General features: G+C 45.1%; 1 protein-coding gene and 1 non-coding gene across 8 annotated transcripts; one reads left to right on the top strand and one right to left on the bottom strand.

Annotated features, from left to right (window-relative positions):
* Positions 1–61: 61 nt before the first annotated feature.
* LOC147962651 (uncharacterized) lies at positions 62–8,024 on the bottom strand. 7 transcript variants are annotated; one of them, XM_087537624.1, is made up of 9 exons: positions 7,819–8,024; positions 7,590–7,677; positions 6,781–6,893; positions 6,631–6,674; positions 2,715–5,393; positions 2,439–2,540; positions 2,147–2,318; positions 1,935–2,071; positions 64–1,837 (listed from the first exon to the last, which is right to left on the bottom strand). In XM_087537624.1, exons 3-8 carry the CDS (start codon positions 6,874–6,876, stop codon positions 2,039–2,041), a joined length of 3,126 nt encoding a protein of 1,041 aa, XP_087393750.1. In that variant the 5' UTR covers positions 6,877–6,893; positions 7,590–7,677; positions 7,819–8,024; the 3' UTR covers positions 64–1,837; positions 1,935–2,038. The 7 variants fall into 7 exon arrangements, with proteins under 7 accessions (XP_087393753.1, XP_087393755.1, XP_087393754.1 ...); XM_087537623.1 differs by having other exon boundaries at positions 7,840–8,020; XM_087537627.1 differs by having other exon boundaries at positions 62–1,837; positions 2,715–5,472; positions 6,631–6,893.
* Positions 8,025–18,027: 10,003 nt separating this feature from the next.
* TRNAP-AGG (transfer RNA proline (anticodon AGG)) lies at positions 18,028–18,099 on the top strand. Its single transcript has one exon. It is a non-coding gene; the product is annotated as a tRNA-Pro (tRNA).
* Positions 18,100–19,037: the final 938 nt, after the last annotated feature.

The raw sequence follows: 19,037 nt of genomic DNA, 5'->3' as shown, positions 1-19,037 counted from the left end.
ACTGAAGCGTCGTCATAAAAAAATAAAATCTTGATGGTACCACTTCCCCCGTCATGCATGCTCGTATCTTAAATGACGAACCAAATGTTTGATGGCCATTTTCGGTGACAGAACAGAATGTCACCTATGATAGGCTAATTTGTCGCTCTTCCTTTGACATCGAAGAATGGGCTTGGTTCCCCAACACTGCCGCTCAATTGTGTTCCTTGTTCCAGTGCCAAAGGCAAGCTTGCGCCCAAGTACTATGGGCCATACAATGTCATTGCTAAGATTGACTATGTCGCTTACCGTTTGAAACTGCCACCTCATGCTCGCATTCATAATGTCTTTCATGTGGGTCTCCTAAAGAAGTGCCCTGACTCGCCGGCGAAGGAGGCGGTGGAGGAGGCGGAGTGCCCTGACTTGCCGGAGGAGGAGGAGGCGGAGGCGTTCAGTTCGGAAGGTTGATGAGCTCCTTCCGCCATAGGCATGGAGTCTTCAGAGCAGACCCCAGCCTAGTCTCCCCTTCACCGGTAGGGTGGTCAAGCTGGAGGTCCTCAAATCCCTCCGTTATTTCATCCACCATCACCCTAGCATATCCTTCTGGAATCGGCCGGCAGTGAAAAGTTGCGCCGGGTTCAGTAGGATAAACAGAGCCAACAGCCGCCTTAACCTTCAAATTCATCCATTGCGTCATAAGGTGGCAATTTTGAGATTCCGTGATAGCATCCACGGGATAGTTGGCAGGAGCCGTCAAGGCATGCTCCGGCTGAAGCAGCTCGGTGGAAGCCACGCTGCTTCTCCGTTGAGATGGCGGGGTAGCTTCGGGGGAAGCTTCGGCAGTACGTTTGCTGCGATTTGCTTCTCGTTCCTCTATCGCTTGTACCCTTGCTTGCAGCGCCTGCATTTGGGTCTGCTGCAATTTGTTCCTCCTCTCATGGGATTTGTAACCGCCTGCGTCCGAAAACCCAACCTTCCACGGAATGGAGCCTGGCGTGCCTCGTGTCCGTCCAGGGTGCTCAGGATTCCCGAGGGCCATTGTGAGCTCGTGGTTCTCTCTGTCTGGAAAGAACGTCCCTTGCTGCGCTGCTTCGATATACCGCTGAAGCTTCCTGACTGGTATGTCCATTTGATAGTTCGTTCAAATGCACTTCCCAGTTACAGGGTCCAAGGTTCCACCAGCCCCGAAGAACCAAGTCCGGCAATGGTCTGGCCAGTTAATTGTCTCTGGTTCGATCCCTTTATCAACCAGATCATTCTCAGTCTTGGCCCACTTAGGCCGGGCTACGAGGTAGCCACCTGACCCCGTGCGATGGTGATGCTTCTTCTTCGCAGCATTTTGCTTGTTTGTCGCCGACATCTTCTTACTCTTTTCCGATGTCTTGTGGGCCACAAATGCGGGCCAGTGATCTCTGATCTTCTCATATCTACCCTTGAATTCTGGTGTCTCTTTATTTTCGACAAACTTATTCAGCTCTTTCTTCCACCTCCTGAATAGTTCTGCCATCCTCTTAAGAGCAAAAGACTTGATTAATTGCTCTTTAACTGGCTTCTCTGGATCATCCTCTGACGATAGGGTGAAATTTGACTTCAGCTCAGTCCAAAGATCATTTTTCTGCATATCATTGACATAAGACACCTCAGGGTCTTCTGTAGCCGGCTTTAACCATTGCTGAATGCTGATCGAGATCTTGTCCCTAACCAAAACCCCGCACTGAGCAACAAATGCGCTCTTTGTCCGGAGGGGTTCAATCGGTTGGCCGTCGGGCGCGATTGCTATGATCTCAAACTTTTCATCCGAGCTCAACTTTTTCTTCGGGCCTCGTCTCTTTACCGAAGTTGTGCTCGATCCGGAGGGCTAGAAAAAAGAACAAAGACTTAATTAATATGTGTACATACCAAACCAATGAATGCATCAATTAGCTAGTCAACAGAAGCTTAACTAATATATATACCTGGCCAGACTCGGTTCGGTCACCGGAGACGTCATCACGGTCTCCTTCTTGCACCGGCATTGGGTCACCGGAGCCGTCCTCACGGTCTCCTTCTTGCACCGGCATTAGGTCACCGGAGCCATCATAATCATAGCCAGCTGCTTCCAGACCATCGGTTAAACAATCTTCGGTTAACCTGTATGTACATGTCAGGAGAAAAGCAGCCATATTACCTTGTCGTTGTAAGATTGCAAACCCATGACTGGCAAAACAGCATTACAATGGCCAGCTTGATCTGCTGAGTTTCCTCGATGAACCCAGTGTCCAAGAGAATGGTACGTCAGGAAAGCAGCCTGGAATTTCCCATCAGGTATACGGTATATGGGATACCACGCGACACAGTACCTGAAATCCAGAGTAACATGTTATCTGAAAACAAGCTCGTCCAAAAAATAGTTTCACATATCTATATGCAAGAATATGCCGCTGATGACGGGTCAGATACTACTAGAGCATAGAACGGACCAAGAGGCGGGATGAAGATCATGCAGGTTGAGCTCCAGATTCTTTGGGTCTCCTGATATTTGGCAATTTGATTGTTTTGCACCACCAATCAACTCCTTTACCCTAGTAAAATTGCAATGAGATTTCAATAAAATCATCTCAGAAAAAAAGTACCTTTCCTAGAGTTTCACTGTACACCATGAAGATTTATACTAAAATAAGAGCATAAAAAAGGCTAACAAATAAGAGCCAGAATCCTGGACGCCTTTGTTCATGAAGGCAGAGACTCGCACTCACCTGTCAAATAACTGTCGCCGCCAAAATGGTTGTTCAGATTCAAAGAATTCAAATATGAGCTCTGTAGCCTCCAACTGCTGATCATCTTTATCACGGAAAGCCGGCGAGCTATTTCTTTTATTAGACTCTTGAGGTAGAAGCTTCGCTAATATTGGGAGAGAGCTCATACATGGAGATGTTTTAGATCTTGCACCCATATCGGCTTCATCCTTATCAACGGTTCTCTTAGGTTGCCTAAACAATTGAACCGCAGATAGGTATGGCACAAAGTAGGCATTAAACTGATAACGACTATTCCATAAGCCTTTCGATCTACGGAGATCCTGTGCCTTCACTTCCAAGCCATAGCAGCCAGGTTCTTCATACCACTGCCAAATGCTACTTAGAGAGATATCTGCAGTCTGATGACAGCACAAGCCATCTCTAATCCATTCCTGTGAAGAAGAGTTGCAGCCAGTAGGGCAAGAGCTACAGTGCAGAACTGGAGAAGCAGAATAAATAAATTGTTCAAAATCAGCAAGAGGCCTGCCAATGTGAAGTTGAATATCTTCCGCTCTCTGTTGGGCGGTATGAGCATCACTCACTGCCTCTCTTATCAAGCTGAAAACAGTTCCATTGTCAGTATGTCCTTGGCATTTCGAATCAAGCTGTCCAGATGGCTTCGGTTTAGCAGTCAACTCAGTAGCAACTTTGCTGCCTTCACATTTAGTTGATGCAGGAGCATCTGAAACATTTCTCTGCACTTCTATATTAGCAAAAAGAGAAACATCATTAGCTGGAACTGATGCTTCAACAACAGAAGCCTCTGGAACATCCAAATGTGTTATATCTTTCTTTCCAATAGGAACCCATTTATGTGACATGTGCCCAGCAGAAGAATATGACTTCACACATTGAGTTTCTTCCATTTCTGCGGCGCAAGGACCGACGCACAAGTTCCTGCAGTCCAAATCTGTTGATATGGCCTTATTTTCAAGGCAAAGAGAGTGACTATCGTCTTGAATGACCAATGTGCATGGTTCATTGGATGTAACTTGTGGCACCAAATGAGAACCCAAGTTGTAAGATGCTACTGTTGCTTTTTCAGTACCAGTTATGATTGATGTATCACTGATGTCCCTGGCACATACTGGCTGTAACATCAACAATCCTTCAGTCTGTTGCGAGTGGTTCTTGGGCGTCTTGGGGCTACCATTCTTAGGAGCGTAGTAGTTCCTCGGCGACGGACAGCTACCCTTTTTACAAGACAAACTTGTTTGTTCATACAGAGACAAGGTTTGCTTCTTGTGCTGTTTGCAGTTTTTTCTACAGCGATGTTTATCCATTGGCCTATTTGGATCGTGCTGCACACCCTTGCTATCATCTTCTAGTGCACTTTTATCCTCAACTGCTGAAACAACCACATGTCCTGCTCCAGATGAGTTTTCCTTGTCAGTTTTTTCTACTTTCTGCCACACAGAAACTGGACTGTCTTTTCCACTATGCTTGTGCCTATTAGAACCTACTACCCTATTAGTCGCAGTCACATTAGTACAGCTAGATTTGTTTCTTGATTTCCTGCCGCTCCTCCCCGGACTAACTGGAAGAAACGTCTTGCTGCTACAGGCTTCACTGCTGCACTGAACTCTTTCAGAATGACTACTAGTATCAGTAACATCTTCAGCATGAGCGCCACTTAAATGGACATCTGTCAAATGGCATACCTTATTTACACTATCCAGACAAGTAGAAGCGCCATGTTGCAAACCATCTCGTGTATTTCCCTCAAAATCAATACTGCAATCCCCACAGTTTTCACTGTTCCAACCCGTAAAGAATGAAGCTGTTGTTGCATCACTGGAGTTACAAACACAGGCACACAATGACTTCTGGCAGCTATTGCTTTCTTCTCTCGCATGTTCAGTGACAGAAGGTTCACCAAATTCTGAAGAATCCGCAGTATTTGGCCCATCATTCAGGTAAGGAGCACCTTTGCAGCTAACTCTTTTGCCTACATATATATTAGATGACCCTGCATATCCAGAGCCATCCTTCCCATCACTTCCGTGTTCCACATATTCATTGTTGCTCTCACCATTATCTTTGCCCAAATGGGCATCTTTAACCAATGAGCAGGCAGATGACGAGGCATCTGACAATTTACCAGCTAGTAAATCAGGCAGAAATACCTCAACAGGAGAAGCGGTATCAATATGCTCTTCACAGGGGAGTTCTGGCAACAAATTAAGCTTTTCACCGGTTGCTCGCCTGCACTGTTTCCACTTGTTTACTTTCTTCTTAGAACTCCTTTTAGGAGGCTTGTCATCGTCATGCAAAATATCAGAATCAGATCCCAGAGGAGCAGTATCAGGCCCAGAAGAGGTACTTGCAACCGCGTGGCAGGGAGGGCAAGCTGTCAATGACTTCTTAATCTTTTTCCTATGCCGATGTTGTCCTACAGTGCTTCCTCCATTGGGATGTGGTTTAGAAGAAATGTCCTGATCATGCATGTTCTTTTCATTCGGCAGATCTAGCCAGTATACTATTGTTGGCTGTGGGAATAGTAACTCAAAGCCCTCTGTAGCAGCAGTTCCTAATGTCAAATATCTTGCCCTGTTGACCTCCTGTCTGCTAGATGAAAACGGCGCCAATTTCCAATCTGAACTGTGCCCAAGAGAAAGCACCGTAAATGGACTGTCCCTGCCACACCACAAAAAGACAGTAAACAAGTAGCTTCCCGAAAAACTGAATAACAGGTGAGAGGACCACAGTGACTGCCCTGAAAAGTAAAAAAGAAAAAGGATATTGAGGATAGAAACTATGAAGTGTTTGGACATGGTGATTGTGTCATGCATACGAGAAAGGTACACATAGGTCACTGTAAGCTGGCAAGCGCAAAATGTTAACAAACTAACAGAGAAGAATAACAAAATGCATAAAAAGACAATAAAATGGTTGTTTCAGTGATAATTTGTTCGCGTACAACCATTTTCTAGTCATCTCACATTTTCACAAATGGCCCCAGCAAAAGAAAAGGCTTCATGACCACTATTTTCACACACAAAAAATCATCTAGGCAGCCTGGGATTTAACCCGGTGCTTAGACCCAAAATACCACTAAGTATCTCTTATAAAACAAAGGGAAAACAGGTAAATTGAGAGTTCAGACCTGAATACAGGGGCCAACCTGGGTTTGCCCCTGCCTATATGACACAGCGAATATACTTGACATGCAGCGGATTACTCACAATTAGTCAACAGTTATACATTTATACCTGCACTCAAGGTCCATACTGTACAGACCACCGTACCAATATTACAAATTATTGAATCGATATTGGCACGTTTTTAAGTGAAATTAAGAGGCACATTATTCATAAAAGTTTACCTATCACTGACTACAAATATAGATATACACGCCTTACACATTCATCAACCAGTTATGTACTCCCAACCTAAGTTTCCTAGATTCATCAATGGCGACCCTATGATACAAGTGGAACATAAGTTGATCACAAACCCTTATTTGCCAGCCTTTCATATTCAGTAGCAAAGTGGGGCAGTCCCCAAAAACAGTCAAACAGATATGAACACCAACTGTCCCAAAATGGTTACGTATATGCGTTTCTTAAATTTTATTATTGCATTTCCTAACAGTAAGATATATTAGTGGTCTTTCCTATTGCTTCTCCTTTTTCTTCATTTTTATAACCCTGTAAAAGCTGTAGCTTTTCAAGTTCATAGAATTAGTTTTAGACTAGTTCATTTCATGCATGAACCTCTTGTTTCACTAAATACATGTACTCAGCAGTAAATCAGATAGCAAGCTTAGTCAAGTACTCCCTCTGTAAACTAATATAAGATTTACTAGATCACTACTTCAGTACATCCCACTGAAGTTGGTTGTTATTAGAAGGGTTTGGTGACAAATAATTACCTGTTATCAGGGAAGCCGTAAACCGGTCTGTGAATTAGATGGTCCTGATCGATGGGAAGATAAAAGTGGCAATTCATTAAATCCCACGAGCAGATCGGTAATCTTTCTGGTGAAGAATGGAACACATTTGTGCGGTAGAATGTTATAAACCTCTGGAAAGAAGTTGTCGTTCCCAACCAGTCCGTTACACCGCATACGCGACGTGTTCTTCGGCCTTTTGTCAGTTACTTCGAGTGCACATGGCATGACATTTCTCGGCGATCCTGCAATGACAGTAGCAGATTTAGTGCAACACATGTGCGCCAACCACCGAAACTGCCTAATCAGTCATTAAGCAAGCCTTATATGTAGTACAAATGATATAGCAAAACCACATCTTGTACTAAACTAGTACTCCCTCCGTCTCATAATGTAAGACGTTTTTTGACACTACACTAGCATAAAAAAATGTCTTACATTATGGGACAGAGGGAGTAGTACATGAACCCAAATGGAACTGCCAGGCTAACTTGGAGCACCCTGGCCTCTCTATGTAATGGCATCATAAGCTCTACCAAGCAATGAACCAGGCAGCCATTAAGCAAGCAAAGATTTTGGTTAAGAAAGCAACAATGTTTACATTAGCGCCATCGTAATTCGTAAGCACTGATCTTAGCATGACGTCCGTGAAAATTCAGAACAGCTTGCGCTTAAGCTGTAGCAGGATCGAAGCGGCCGTCACTGAATCTCCGACTAATCGGCGCGCAGAGCTCTAATCACACGAGAATATGAACGAGCGGCGACCTGCCCGGTCGCAATCACGCGGGAATCTACACGAGCAAGCACAGATTCCTACCAAATCCGACCTCGCTCCTCCTAATCGCAGCGCCCAATCGACGGGCAGCAGCAGCAAGAAGCACCCCGCGAACGGTTTCTGCATCGGGAAGCAAGAGAAAGGCGGGGATTGGCGACGGACGGACCTCACGAGCTCATCACGGTCGGTATGTCGGTCGCCGGCGCCGGCGGAGAGCAGCGGAAGGGGCGGGGAGGCGAAATCCGGAGCGGAATCTAAGAAAAAAAACACAAACTTTTTGTTAGGAGAGAAGGGAAGGGGGGCGGGCAGCGACGAGGACGCCACACAAAAATTGGAGGCGCTAAAAAAAGGCAGGAGGAAAGCACGCGGATTCGCGGCCGGCGGCGGCGGCTTACTCGAGGGAAACGTGCGATTACCCGGAGCGATCGACGGCGAGGAGACGATTCTTCGGCGAGCGGCGGCGGCGGCGGCAGCTCTACAGTGTGAGTGGGAACGTGTTCTTCGGATTTGGGTGGGGCTTGTGGGTGGCCGGCGGTCGTGCTTCCTGTCCCGTTTACTGCTGGGGACGCCTAGCAAAATGCACCCCACCCCACGCAAAAGAATGCAGAGATAGAGAGAGAGGGAAAAGAATATGCTTATCCAACAGTATTCCCTTTCATCTCAAGCATCTTTAATAAGTGTAAATAAAATCTCAATTTACAAAAAGTTTACAATTATTGACTAGTGGTAGATTATAAAGCTGATGTGGGTAGAACAGATGAGCATGGTCAATGTCGAATTGAGACCGATGTATCTACCTAAATCTACGAGAAAATATCGTCTCGTGACAGGTCCGTCGATGCAGTGTAGGAACAGATTACGACACGGGGATCCGCTCTCTTTATTTCTATTCACAATAGTTGCTGATGTGCTTCAAAGAATGATCGTGAGCGCTTGTGAACAAAACTTTCTTGCAAGGGTGGCACTTGGATGGATGACGACGCTTCTTCTTTGCGTCAGTTTTTCGGACTTCGATCCTCCTCAAATTCGTTCATCAGGACGGATTAGACGGAGCTCCGGCGTGGGTTCCTGCCAGCTCCTCGGAGCGGCGAGGTTAGGGTTTCTCGTCGTGTGTACGCAACGACAAGATTTGCTGTCAAGTTCTTCAGGTCGATTCAAGAATTCAATGGTGACAACTGTAGCTCCTGAACGCTGGTCCTTAGGGGCACGTGTAAGAAGACTTTCCGGCAGTCATCGACAAGGTTAGGCCGGCTCCGATATGGGAGCGGCGACAGCGGCGCGTCGGCGGCTTGCTCTTATGGCGACAATGGTCGCTTGGTTGTCTGTGGACCTCGATGTAATTTTTATTATGATTGCGGTGTTTTATACTTAATTATCCTTAAGGCTGAGGAATCTGCAACCATAAATCTCAAATGACCGGCCTTTCAGTAAACTTCTCGAAAACAAACCTTCACTCCTCTAAATATTGCACCAGAATTGGCCGCTTCAATGGCTAATACACTTGCCACCTCGGCGGCCACCTTCTCATAAAAATAAGAAATAGTTCAATCACCCCAGAATTGTCGAAATCCCCAACCTTTCTGATTCGCTCCTACGGAACCAAGGTCGAAAGGATTGAAAAAGTCAGTCATTCACTGGCCTTCCACTCTCTCCACACAAACTACCCCCCTTGCGTTTCAACTTGTTATCGCCCGTTGTGATATTTACCTAGCTGCATGGTGTGCACCTTTTCTCGCCCATGGGGAAACCTCATCTTACTGTCAGCAGTCCTGGATAGCCTGCCCACTTATTTTATTATGTGCTTCTCACTCCCAAAAAGCGTCCTCGAAGAAATTGATAAGCATAGAAGTTTTTTTTCCTGGTCAAACGACAACTCCTTCTTTGGGGCAAAGTGTCTGGTTGCGTGGGACCGTGTATGTATGTCAAACAAGCAGGTGGTTTAGGCGTTAAAAACTTACTAGCACAATTTTTTTGCCTTTTGTTGAAATTTGAATACAAATTCCTACACTCTTCACTTTTGCCTTGGAAGGACCGAATTCTCAACCAGTCCTTGCATATAGGTCTAGGTAAAAATGACTCCTTCATTGGCAAAGCCTATTTCAAGCATTTACATACACTCAGAGAGATCTCTTAGGTTAATATTGGCAATGGCTCCTCTAATTTTTTTCTGGCTAGGTCGATGGTTACTTCATGAGCCTCTCTCCACCACTTTCCCAGCCCTCTTTTCACACCGCACAAAGCGAAATGCTCTGGTCAGGAAATTTTTTATGGATGGGATTGATTCAGACTCGCATAGTTGGCTAACCTTAACCACTTCCAATGAACTACCTTCTTTGAGACTTTTGTTGCGGGATGTGCACCTCACTGTAGTTCCAGACGACAGATCCCTGCTCAATGACACAACTTTCTCCACCAAAGGAGCCTATGATGTGTTTGCTTCTCAGTTGTCTGATCTTACCTCACTCACATTTGGGACTCAAAGGTCCCTAGTAGGGTTCATGTGTTTGGGTGGTTGTTTTACTTGGACAGATTAAGCATTCTGGAAAATTTACACCGCAAGACCATCATTGAGTCATCGTCATGTCCACTATGTAATGTAGCTCCCCAAGATTGTGCTCATCTGCTCTCTTTTATTTTGCGGGGAAGTGCTCATCTGCTCTTCCTCTACCCCACAGCCACCTCCATTTGGACTGCGCCTACAGACATGTTTCACGCCACTAGTTGAGTTGTGGAGCTCGCCATGCCACCCGGGTTTGCCTCCATGGGCCTGGCCCTTTACTCTTTTGCTTATGCTCTGGAAAATATGGGATGCTCACAAATGGGGAGCCTTTTAGGGATGTACATCACTCCCCAAATGATGTAATCAGGGCTATAATCTTTGACCTCACTTTCCGGTCTCACCGTCTCAAGTAGGCGGACCAAAAAATCCACGTCGCCCTGTGGCGGGATTTTTTTCTCCTCTCGCCTCATCTAAACCTTGTTGCTTATTTATTGTGACAGGCGGTTGTACTTTTGTGAGAGAGAGAGAGAGAGAGAAGAGAGAGAGTGTGTTTTCTATCATTATTCCTTTTGATCTTAATGTACAATCTTAAATTGCAAAAAAGCTGAGAATCGATTCAGGGAAAATATTTATATATTCCATTTTCATATGGGTAGACAACCATGGACATGGCGAATGGAAACCGATACAGATCTACACGATAGAAAAAGTGGATAAATATATTGTTAAACATGATTGTGTGGGTGTATGCTTATTTTCATTTGAATAAACATATCCTCTATTCCTAAATAGTAGAATCTCCCTCTCTCTCTCTCTCGGCTCCTCTCCCTTCCTCCTCCGGTGGCCTCGCCGACCAAAGCGTGGGAGGGAGAGAAGTTTGGCCCTCCTTGTATATAGTAGGCTAGGTTCGAGGTTGTGGCCTGGATTTGCCATGATGGCGACTGGCGTTATGTCATTCTGTGCAGCTTGCAATGGTCGGCGGTGTTGTTTTTATTCTTCCTTCATGGTGGAGACAAAACAGGAGGTGAAGGATCTTGTGCGAACTCCATAAATAAGCATGCAGTTCCACCGAGATGATCCACCATGGTGGTTTCCATCCTCTCTTTCTCGCCGCCAAGGTGATGTAAGAGGATTTGGCAGGAAATCGCAACATGGCTCGACTGCCTATTGTGTTTTCTCATCGGATCCGAGCTTCCGATGAGAATGCTGTCTTGCCCTGATCAGAAGTAGGGCCTCCAGCTTGACCTCAGCTGTCAGATCCATCATGATGATGAAGGTGTAGCAGAGGATTTGCAATGAGCTGGAAGCTATAGATAGGACCGTGAACATCAAAGATGGTGGTTATAGAGGAGCTATGGCAGCCATTGTGACCTGTCGGTCTTCTCCGACGGCCCATCCTATCTTCTGGCCTAATGGCGGCCCAAGCTATTCCTCCCGGGCATGTTTCCATAGGGGAGGCAGTTCTGCTTCTGGATTGATTCCATGGCATGGTGCCATGGAGGTCTTGTCGGGCCAAGTGGTGCTGTCCCCGGCGCCGGCGAGCTTGGTTCTGGTAGGAGCCACACTCATACCCGATTGCATTCCTTTTTCAATGTAGGGGTGCTCTTTGCAAAAAACAGGATCTTATTGTCCTTTTCTATTTTCCTTGGGTCCTGGTGTAATATGTACCTTGATGATTATCTAATGGAGTTATGGGTCTCTGGGGACCCTACTACTGTTTTAAAAAACTGTAACATATCATTATGGAATTTTCTTACATTTTGATGATGGCATGTCATCCCTCCCACGGTTTTCTATCCCACCGCATTTTTTCTTCTAGACTTGTTCCGATTGATATTTTCAGTAATCTTTTGGACCTATTAAACAACAACATAGTGATTATTACATACTGTACTAATCAATTATTTCCAGCTTGCATGTCGACTCCTTAGTGTCATGATTTGGTCGAGCGAGAGATGGTTGACTGGCTAGAATTATAGTTTACTTGCAGGGCCGGTCATGAGAAGTTGGTGGCTGAGGGCGAACCTAGAAGCCGGGGCCCCTTAATATAAACTTCTTCGGACATTTACATAGACGGCATTTTTTCTTTCAATATGTAGCTATATAAAAGATGCACATGCTGCTTATAACAGGAAAAAAACACATAAGGCAACAATGCTTACCTCAGCCGACATCAACACATCCAGTGCCAACTTCATGTATGTTCTTTTCTATAAGTTTTTTTTTGCTTTTTGATGAAGGATTAGACCCATGTTCCAAGCCATGTAGATAATGAGGAATGTGAGTTAAATTTCATTAATTGTGAAAATTGTTGAAGAGAGTATTCACTATATTACTTGATATCATATATAGACCCGAAACATAGATTAGTGGCCACTTTTATCCTCAAGATCTAAGTTGAAATCTTTTACGACCGTCTGAATGCACTTAACAGTGACTACAATTTTCCTGGAGGGGTATAAGTCTTAATCTCAAAATCGAGACAGTCCTACAAATATACGGTAAAAGAGAAGCGAAAGACTGGTTGGATGAATACATACTTATGAAAAACTAGATCAACTCATGGTTGCGACTCGTGGTATCGAGGATTCCGGGTCGCCGGTAGGCGGCGGCGCAACACCAGGTTGTTGCCCACATCGGCGATAATGTGTCAACGAACAAGAATTCCAGTCGCGATTGATGAAGAGTCGAAGACAAAACGAACATGCGAATGATCAGATATAACGAGTGACGATGCTTCACATATCGCTAACAGCAATTGGGCCTAGCCCATCTACACCCGTTCGTGCCTGCTTTCCTCCTTTAATTTTTTCCCCTGCCCAATATGTTTGCTGGGCTATATTACACATACATAGCAAATCATGCCCCCCCCCCTTGACCTCGGCCGAAGGCCGTCGCCCCTCCGACCCTACACCAGGGCCGGCCCTGTTTACTTGGCCGGCTTGTCCATGTTTTATACCAAACTTTTATATTTTTAAATTTACTTGTACAATGGACAAGCAAATATGTTGTTTAGTAGTATAATTTTCTGTTAGCTAGATGGTGTAGTTAATCACATAAATATATTGCTAAATATGAGTTATAGCCTGTTCTTGCTATACATTTCTAATGTGCTATATTGCTAAAAATATTAAAATATATATTATTCTATGCACATATATTTTGTTTGTATGTACATGTGTACCATGTATTTTAGTATCGTTGAATAATATCGTAGAAATCTCTAAAGTGTATTAATATCTTAATAGTGGTTTCCAGTGTATTATTAGCTAGGTATAAATCTTTAGAAACTTCTAGTGTAGAAATTGAACCGTAGGGAAGATGTGTCTCGCAAGTTGGGTTCAATAATAAGTTCATAACATGTGCTTGCTTTGTACTCCCTCCATTCCACAATGCAGTGCTTCCTCTATCCTCGTGCTTCAACTTTGACCGTAAATTTAACTATCAAGACCGATTGCGGCAGGAGCAAAAGTTATATTAGTGAATTCGTATTCGAAAGAAGTTTTTAATTATGTAACCTTTTTTCCCGCTGCAATCGGTCTCGTTCGTTAAATTTATGGTCAAAGTTTGACCTCGGGAAACGCGAGCGCACTATATTTTGAAATGCAGGGAGTATTTGTCAATGAAATAACATCACTTATAATAATCACCGACAAACACAAAAATGATGTCAATTCTACTCGGTGCTCTTGAAACCCATCCGATTTCCTTGTCTTCGTGGAAGCAAAATAGGCCACCACCAACGGACATTGCGCATTAGGTGTGGGAATGCTTAGAGCATCTCCAGCCTTTCGTTTCTTCAGGGGGTTTGAAATATCGCCGCCTAGGGGCGAGCCGGTGCTAAAATTGGCGTGGGGGTGATTGGGTTCCTAGCCGCCGCCCCCAGGCGCCGATTTCGGCCCACTTTTGGCGCAAATTTGCCCACTTTTGGCGCAAAATTGGCCCGCTATCAGTGCAAATTGACTAATGCCGGCCCATATTCACCGTGCTTCGTGCAAATTCAACATAAAATATTTTTTTTTATCACATAGTTCATCACAGAAAATCAATAGAAATCAAATAGTTCAACAACAAATAGTTCAATACAAATTATATAGTTCAACAAATAAAAACTCATATTTCATCACACGTCGAGCTAGGCGTTGCCCTTGAGCCTCCATAGGTGCTCCACCAGATCCTGCTGCAGTTTTTGATGCACTAGTGGGTCTTGGATCTCCTGACGCATATTGAGAAAGACCATCCAGGTAGGCATGCGGCCGGCGGTATCCCGCCCTGCGCGGCCGGAAAGCTCGCCCAGGAACACGCGCGCGCGGGGGGGGGGGGGGGTGGGGGATGCCGCGGCGGAACCCTCTTTCTTTTCCAGCAGGGGAATGGCCTATCTAGCAGTGGTGGTGGGGGGGGGTGGGGTGGTCCGGGCCAGGATCGGCAAGGCGGCGGGAGGGCGCGTGCGCGGGGGAGGGCGAATCTGGACGTGCAAAGATGCGTTTTCGCCTGACAGTGGTGGCCCAGATGCTCTTTTCCCTTCTGCCGGAGCCGCGAAGTTCCCCCAGTTGCGCTGGGTTCGGCCTGAGATCACCGGGTCCAAAAACGGGCCGAGCCGGCGGATTTCAATGTCTTGGGGGTGCGACTAGATTTTTTTTTCCGGCGTCGGCGTGAAAAAAGTCGCCCTGGGGGGCCTGTTGGGGGCGCGGCTGGAGATGCTCTTAGTTTAGCCCCCCCTACAGTGTATGGAACAAGTGGTACATAGTTGTATGTGCCATGTTACCAATCTCAATGGAAGTGGATGACCATTGTGTATGAAGGGGATGAATTTACTGAGAGTTAAGGTAGAGACAGATTGCTTGCATGATAAGAGCATCAAGGATGATGTCGGTCGATCGCAGGAAGAAGAACCTCCCAATAGTGATCGTATATTTATGTACATAGAAATGCAAACTTGCTGATCGATGGATCATACATTTATGTATATAGAAGTGCAAACCTGCCGAACAAGAGATTGTTACAATCACAACTATTAGTTCTTATCTACACTGCAGATGCACTTCCTTAGGTTTGTTATAGGCTACGGTCTACGGAGACTACATACTCCTTCAATTCCAAACTATAAGTTATACTAGTATTATTCTTGTAAAAAGTCAAACACTCCTATCTTTGATGAATTTGTAGAACATGTATGGAACAAAGGGCATTTGGTCTAGTGGTATTATTCTTGCTTAGGGTGCGAGGGGTCCCTAGTTCAATTCTCAGAAAGCCCCATAATTGTTTTTTCGCTGTTTTTGTTGTTGAAAATAATAATAATTCTGCTTAGACGCCATGAAAATCAAATTCCTTTTCCAACTTGGGCATGTACATGTGTGGGGGTACAAGCGGACGGACAGCGAGGCAATACCAATTGTGATTCTTGTCATGACAAGAAAGAAACCGTGATTCTTGGCAGAAAAGAAGTATTCATTTTTCTTTTGCGAGAACATGTATTCACTTTGATGAGTGCACGTACGATAAAGATAATCGGACCATCGATCGATCACAGTGTGACTCTTGCTTGAGAGCAACTTGCACACCACACATACCGATCAGCATACGTATGTGACTGCACACAAAATTCCACCTTTCAAGAGCCCTTTTCCGCTTTTCTCCTCGATCGCAGATACCTCATCATCATTTTTTCTTGTTCGGGATTGTTTACCACATGTGTCACATGGTCGTAGCTCATCATCATCTCATCAATTCACACACCATCTTCATAAAGCACGTTGTGTGGCATCTTCATAAGCACGTCGTTTGGTAGTGATGAATCCGTCCGGGCCAATCAAGAATGACCAGCAGTGTTATTACTGACTAATGCCGAAGTGTAGTTTCTGATCTACTCCCTCCGTTTTTAAATATTTGTCTTTCTAGAAATTTCAACAAATGATTACATACACAATAAAATGAGTGAATCTACATTTTAAAATATGTATATATATATATTTATATGTGATAATTCATTTAAAATTTCTAAAAAGATATAAATATTTAGGAACGGAGGGAGTACATGTTATACAGGTCACTAATGCCTGTCGTCAGGCCGCTCACACTGACCCGACCTTGGTTGCCTTCCGCGAGCAACGAGAGGCTGGCGAGCTTGGTGATCCATCGGCTCTCATTGATAGCACCATCACATTTGACGTGCTAGCAGCCCATGATGACTACCATGAAGGCATCAAGAAGTCGCTTCATCGTCTCTGCTGCGACTTCCACCTGCCTCAAGCTCGAGTGTGGCTGCATGGTGTGCCAGCGCAACAAGATGAAACAACTCCACCCAGCCGGCTTGCTTCTACTACTGGTTGTTCCCTCCCGTATTTGGGAAGATATCGCCATTGACTTTATAGAAGGGCTTCCCAAAGTTGATGGCAAGTGTGTCACACTCACGACGTGGACCGTTTCTCCAAATATACTCATTTGGGGCACCCCTACACGGCTGAGACAGTGGCAAAGGCATTCTTCTCCAACATTGTCCGCCTCCATGGGTTCCTGCCTCCATCGCCTCTGGCTGCGATGCCGTGTTCACTTTTGGCCTTCAGATGGCTTTTTTCACGCCTTGACGCACTCGTCTGCATATGAGGCCTGCCTTTCATCTACAATCTGACAGACAATCTGAAGCCGTTAATCATGTAATATCCATGTACCCATGCTGACTCACCGATGACCGTCCTCGCCAATCTTCAATGGCTGCCATGGGACGAGTATTACCGTTTGGAACTGCTACCTCGTGCTCGCATTCACAATGTCTTCTATGTGGGTCTCCTAAAGAAGTACCTCCGGAGACGCCTCCAGGACTTCCAGCAATTTTCCAAGAACATGCACATCCGACTCCTCACAAGGCGTTGCGAGCCCACCTTGCCAAGGGAATGCAGCCGATCCCGATTTGGTGGGAAGGCCAATCGGCATCAGCGGCCTCATGCAAAGATGTCACAACTTTCAAAGAACGCTACCCGACTTTCCAGCTCGAGGATGAGCTGTTTCACAATGCAGGGGGATATGTCATGTGGGGGGCGACTTACAGGAGGCGCAAGCCAAGTCCTAACCAGATGGCTAGGGATGTGTTCAAGTTCAGTTAGTCTAAATAAGGTAGTAAGATTGAAGATAGGAAGATTTTTGTCCCGTAGAAGGTCTTTTACCTTGTTGGCTTAGCTGCAAAGCTGTATTGTGCTACATATATATAGCTCCCCTGGACGTGGAGGAAAGCAAGTATAAATCTATTCAACCTATTTTCCTTGATCCTATGCCCTGGTGCCCCATCCCAACCTCTCTTTCCAGCGATAGGTCGGCGTAGCTACCGACCGTGCCCTATGATCTCCCGCAACTAGTACCTGAGATCACTTCCGTTCCTTCTATCCAAGTAGGCCCGCGACACTACATGTAGCACAGTTTCTTTCATATAGCTAATAGTTTTCTTTTTGGCAAAAAGAAAGACTCTAAGTTGTACATTTTTGTAACCTAGCTTTTTATAGAATCCTAACTTTAATTGTGATAGTTTTTCGCTATTTACTTACTCCATTGCATTCAGAGATATATTACTAGTTAGAGCTTAGTTTACCAGCTGCAACCTACAGCTTCCTTTTGCAGTAGCGACGCTTGCGTGAGAGCAACGTGTACACCACATGTACCCACATACACATGTGACCGGGATCGGTCTCTCAAAATAGCTAAGCTCCCACACAAAATTCCCCCTTTCAAGAGCCTTTTTTCCCATCATGGCATCGTCTATGCATACCTTATCACCGTCTCATCGACCACACTTTCACTTACAACAGAGTTAAACATCGGTCTGATAAGAAACGACGACACGATCTTCATAAGCACATCAACGATCGACCGTGTGTCCCCGTAAAAAAAAACGATTGACCGTGTGGCAGTATGTAATCTATCTGGCCAGCAGCAACTCAGAATGGCCAGATAGCGATATTACTGATGTCTAGTGCCAAATCATTAATCATATATAGTTTGTGAATATAACCACTATCCATTCCCTCTGTTCCAAACTATAAGGCATATTGTTCTTTTAAAAGGTCAATCTCTGCTGCGTTGTTCTTCATATGTATAGAAAAATATAGCAAACAAAGGGCATTTGGTCTAGTGGTATGATTCTCGCTTAGGGTGCGAGAGGTCCCGAGTTCAATTCTCGGAATGCCCCAGTTTTCATCTTTTTATTTTTTACCATTTCCTTATTTTTTCTTACCATGTGTGATGTAACTAGCGAATCAAAAGTCATGAAAATCAATCTCTGTGAAGTAACATTGTACTCACAGATATATATACTCTTCTCTTCAAGGGGACGGGGCTCTTAGTACTCCTGTCCAATGCTGGTGGAATCGTCTTCTTTGCCAGAGCTTGATTAATTTGCTAGCTAGCTGCAATGCAATCTCCCGCGAATCAAGGTAGGCAGGCACCGCCTGTCCAAATGTGGCTGTGATGGATCTTTCAAGCTAGCTAGCTCCCACACGAAATTCCCCTTTTCCCCATCAGAGTTTACATCAACGTCTCATGAAGTCACGTTTTCACTTCCAATAGAGTCAAAACACCAACACGATGTAGACATCTCCTGGTCTACCTCTACGAATCACAATAGATCGATACAAGTAATAGTTTTTTATTAGAAAAGGAGGATGACCCTGACTTCTGCATCTGAAGATGCATGCAGTCATTTTATTAATTATTCACAAAAATCTTATAAGGTCATACATCAATATGTCTGAAATCGTCATCTTAGCAACATCTGTTGCTACTCCTGTCCTCAGGGCCGGCCCTGGGCATAGGCAGTTAGTGCGGCCGCCTAGGGCCCGTCCCTGGCATGTTTCTTACGTACGGTATGTGTGCACTGGTTAATAAGAAGAAAGTGATTCAGCAGGCCCAACCCACTCGGAGAGAGACACCTCCCTTGACGCACACACGCACCAGATTGCTAATCACCCCTAGAAAAACCAGATTGCTAATCGCTTCGTTATTTTACCTGAAAAAAAATGCTAATCGCTTCGTTCTCCGGTAAGCGCCCCAAGGGCCCCAACCTCGCTAATCGCTTCGTCTCTCGTTCTTTCCCCAAGGGCCCCAACTCCATCTCCTTCACTCCCCAGC

The sequence above is a fragment of the Triticum urartu genome, chromosome 7A (genome assembly GCF_056163025.1).
Source record: "Triticum urartu cultivar PI428250 chromosome 7A, HENAU_Tu73, whole genome shotgun sequence".
Classification (NCBI taxonomy): Eukaryota; Viridiplantae; Streptophyta; class Magnoliopsida; order Poales; family Poaceae; genus Triticum; species Triticum urartu.
This window is presented reverse-complemented; position numbering and strand designations above follow the sequence as displayed.

Bases quoted from the DNA above. Each gene is read 5' to 3' on its own strand.
- LOC147962651 (XM_087537624.1), bottom strand. From the start codon at position 6,876: ATGCCATGTGCACTCGAAGTAACTGACAAAAGGCCGAAGAACACGTCG. The intron at 6,675-6,780 runs GTTTATAACATT...CCCATCGATCAG, and splicing joins ACGACAACTTCTTTCCAGAG to GACCATCTAATTCACAGACC. The intron at 2,319-2,438 runs GTCCGTTCTATG...TCTGGATTTCAG, and splicing joins GATCTTCATCCCGCCTCTTG to GTACTGTGTCGCGTGGTATC.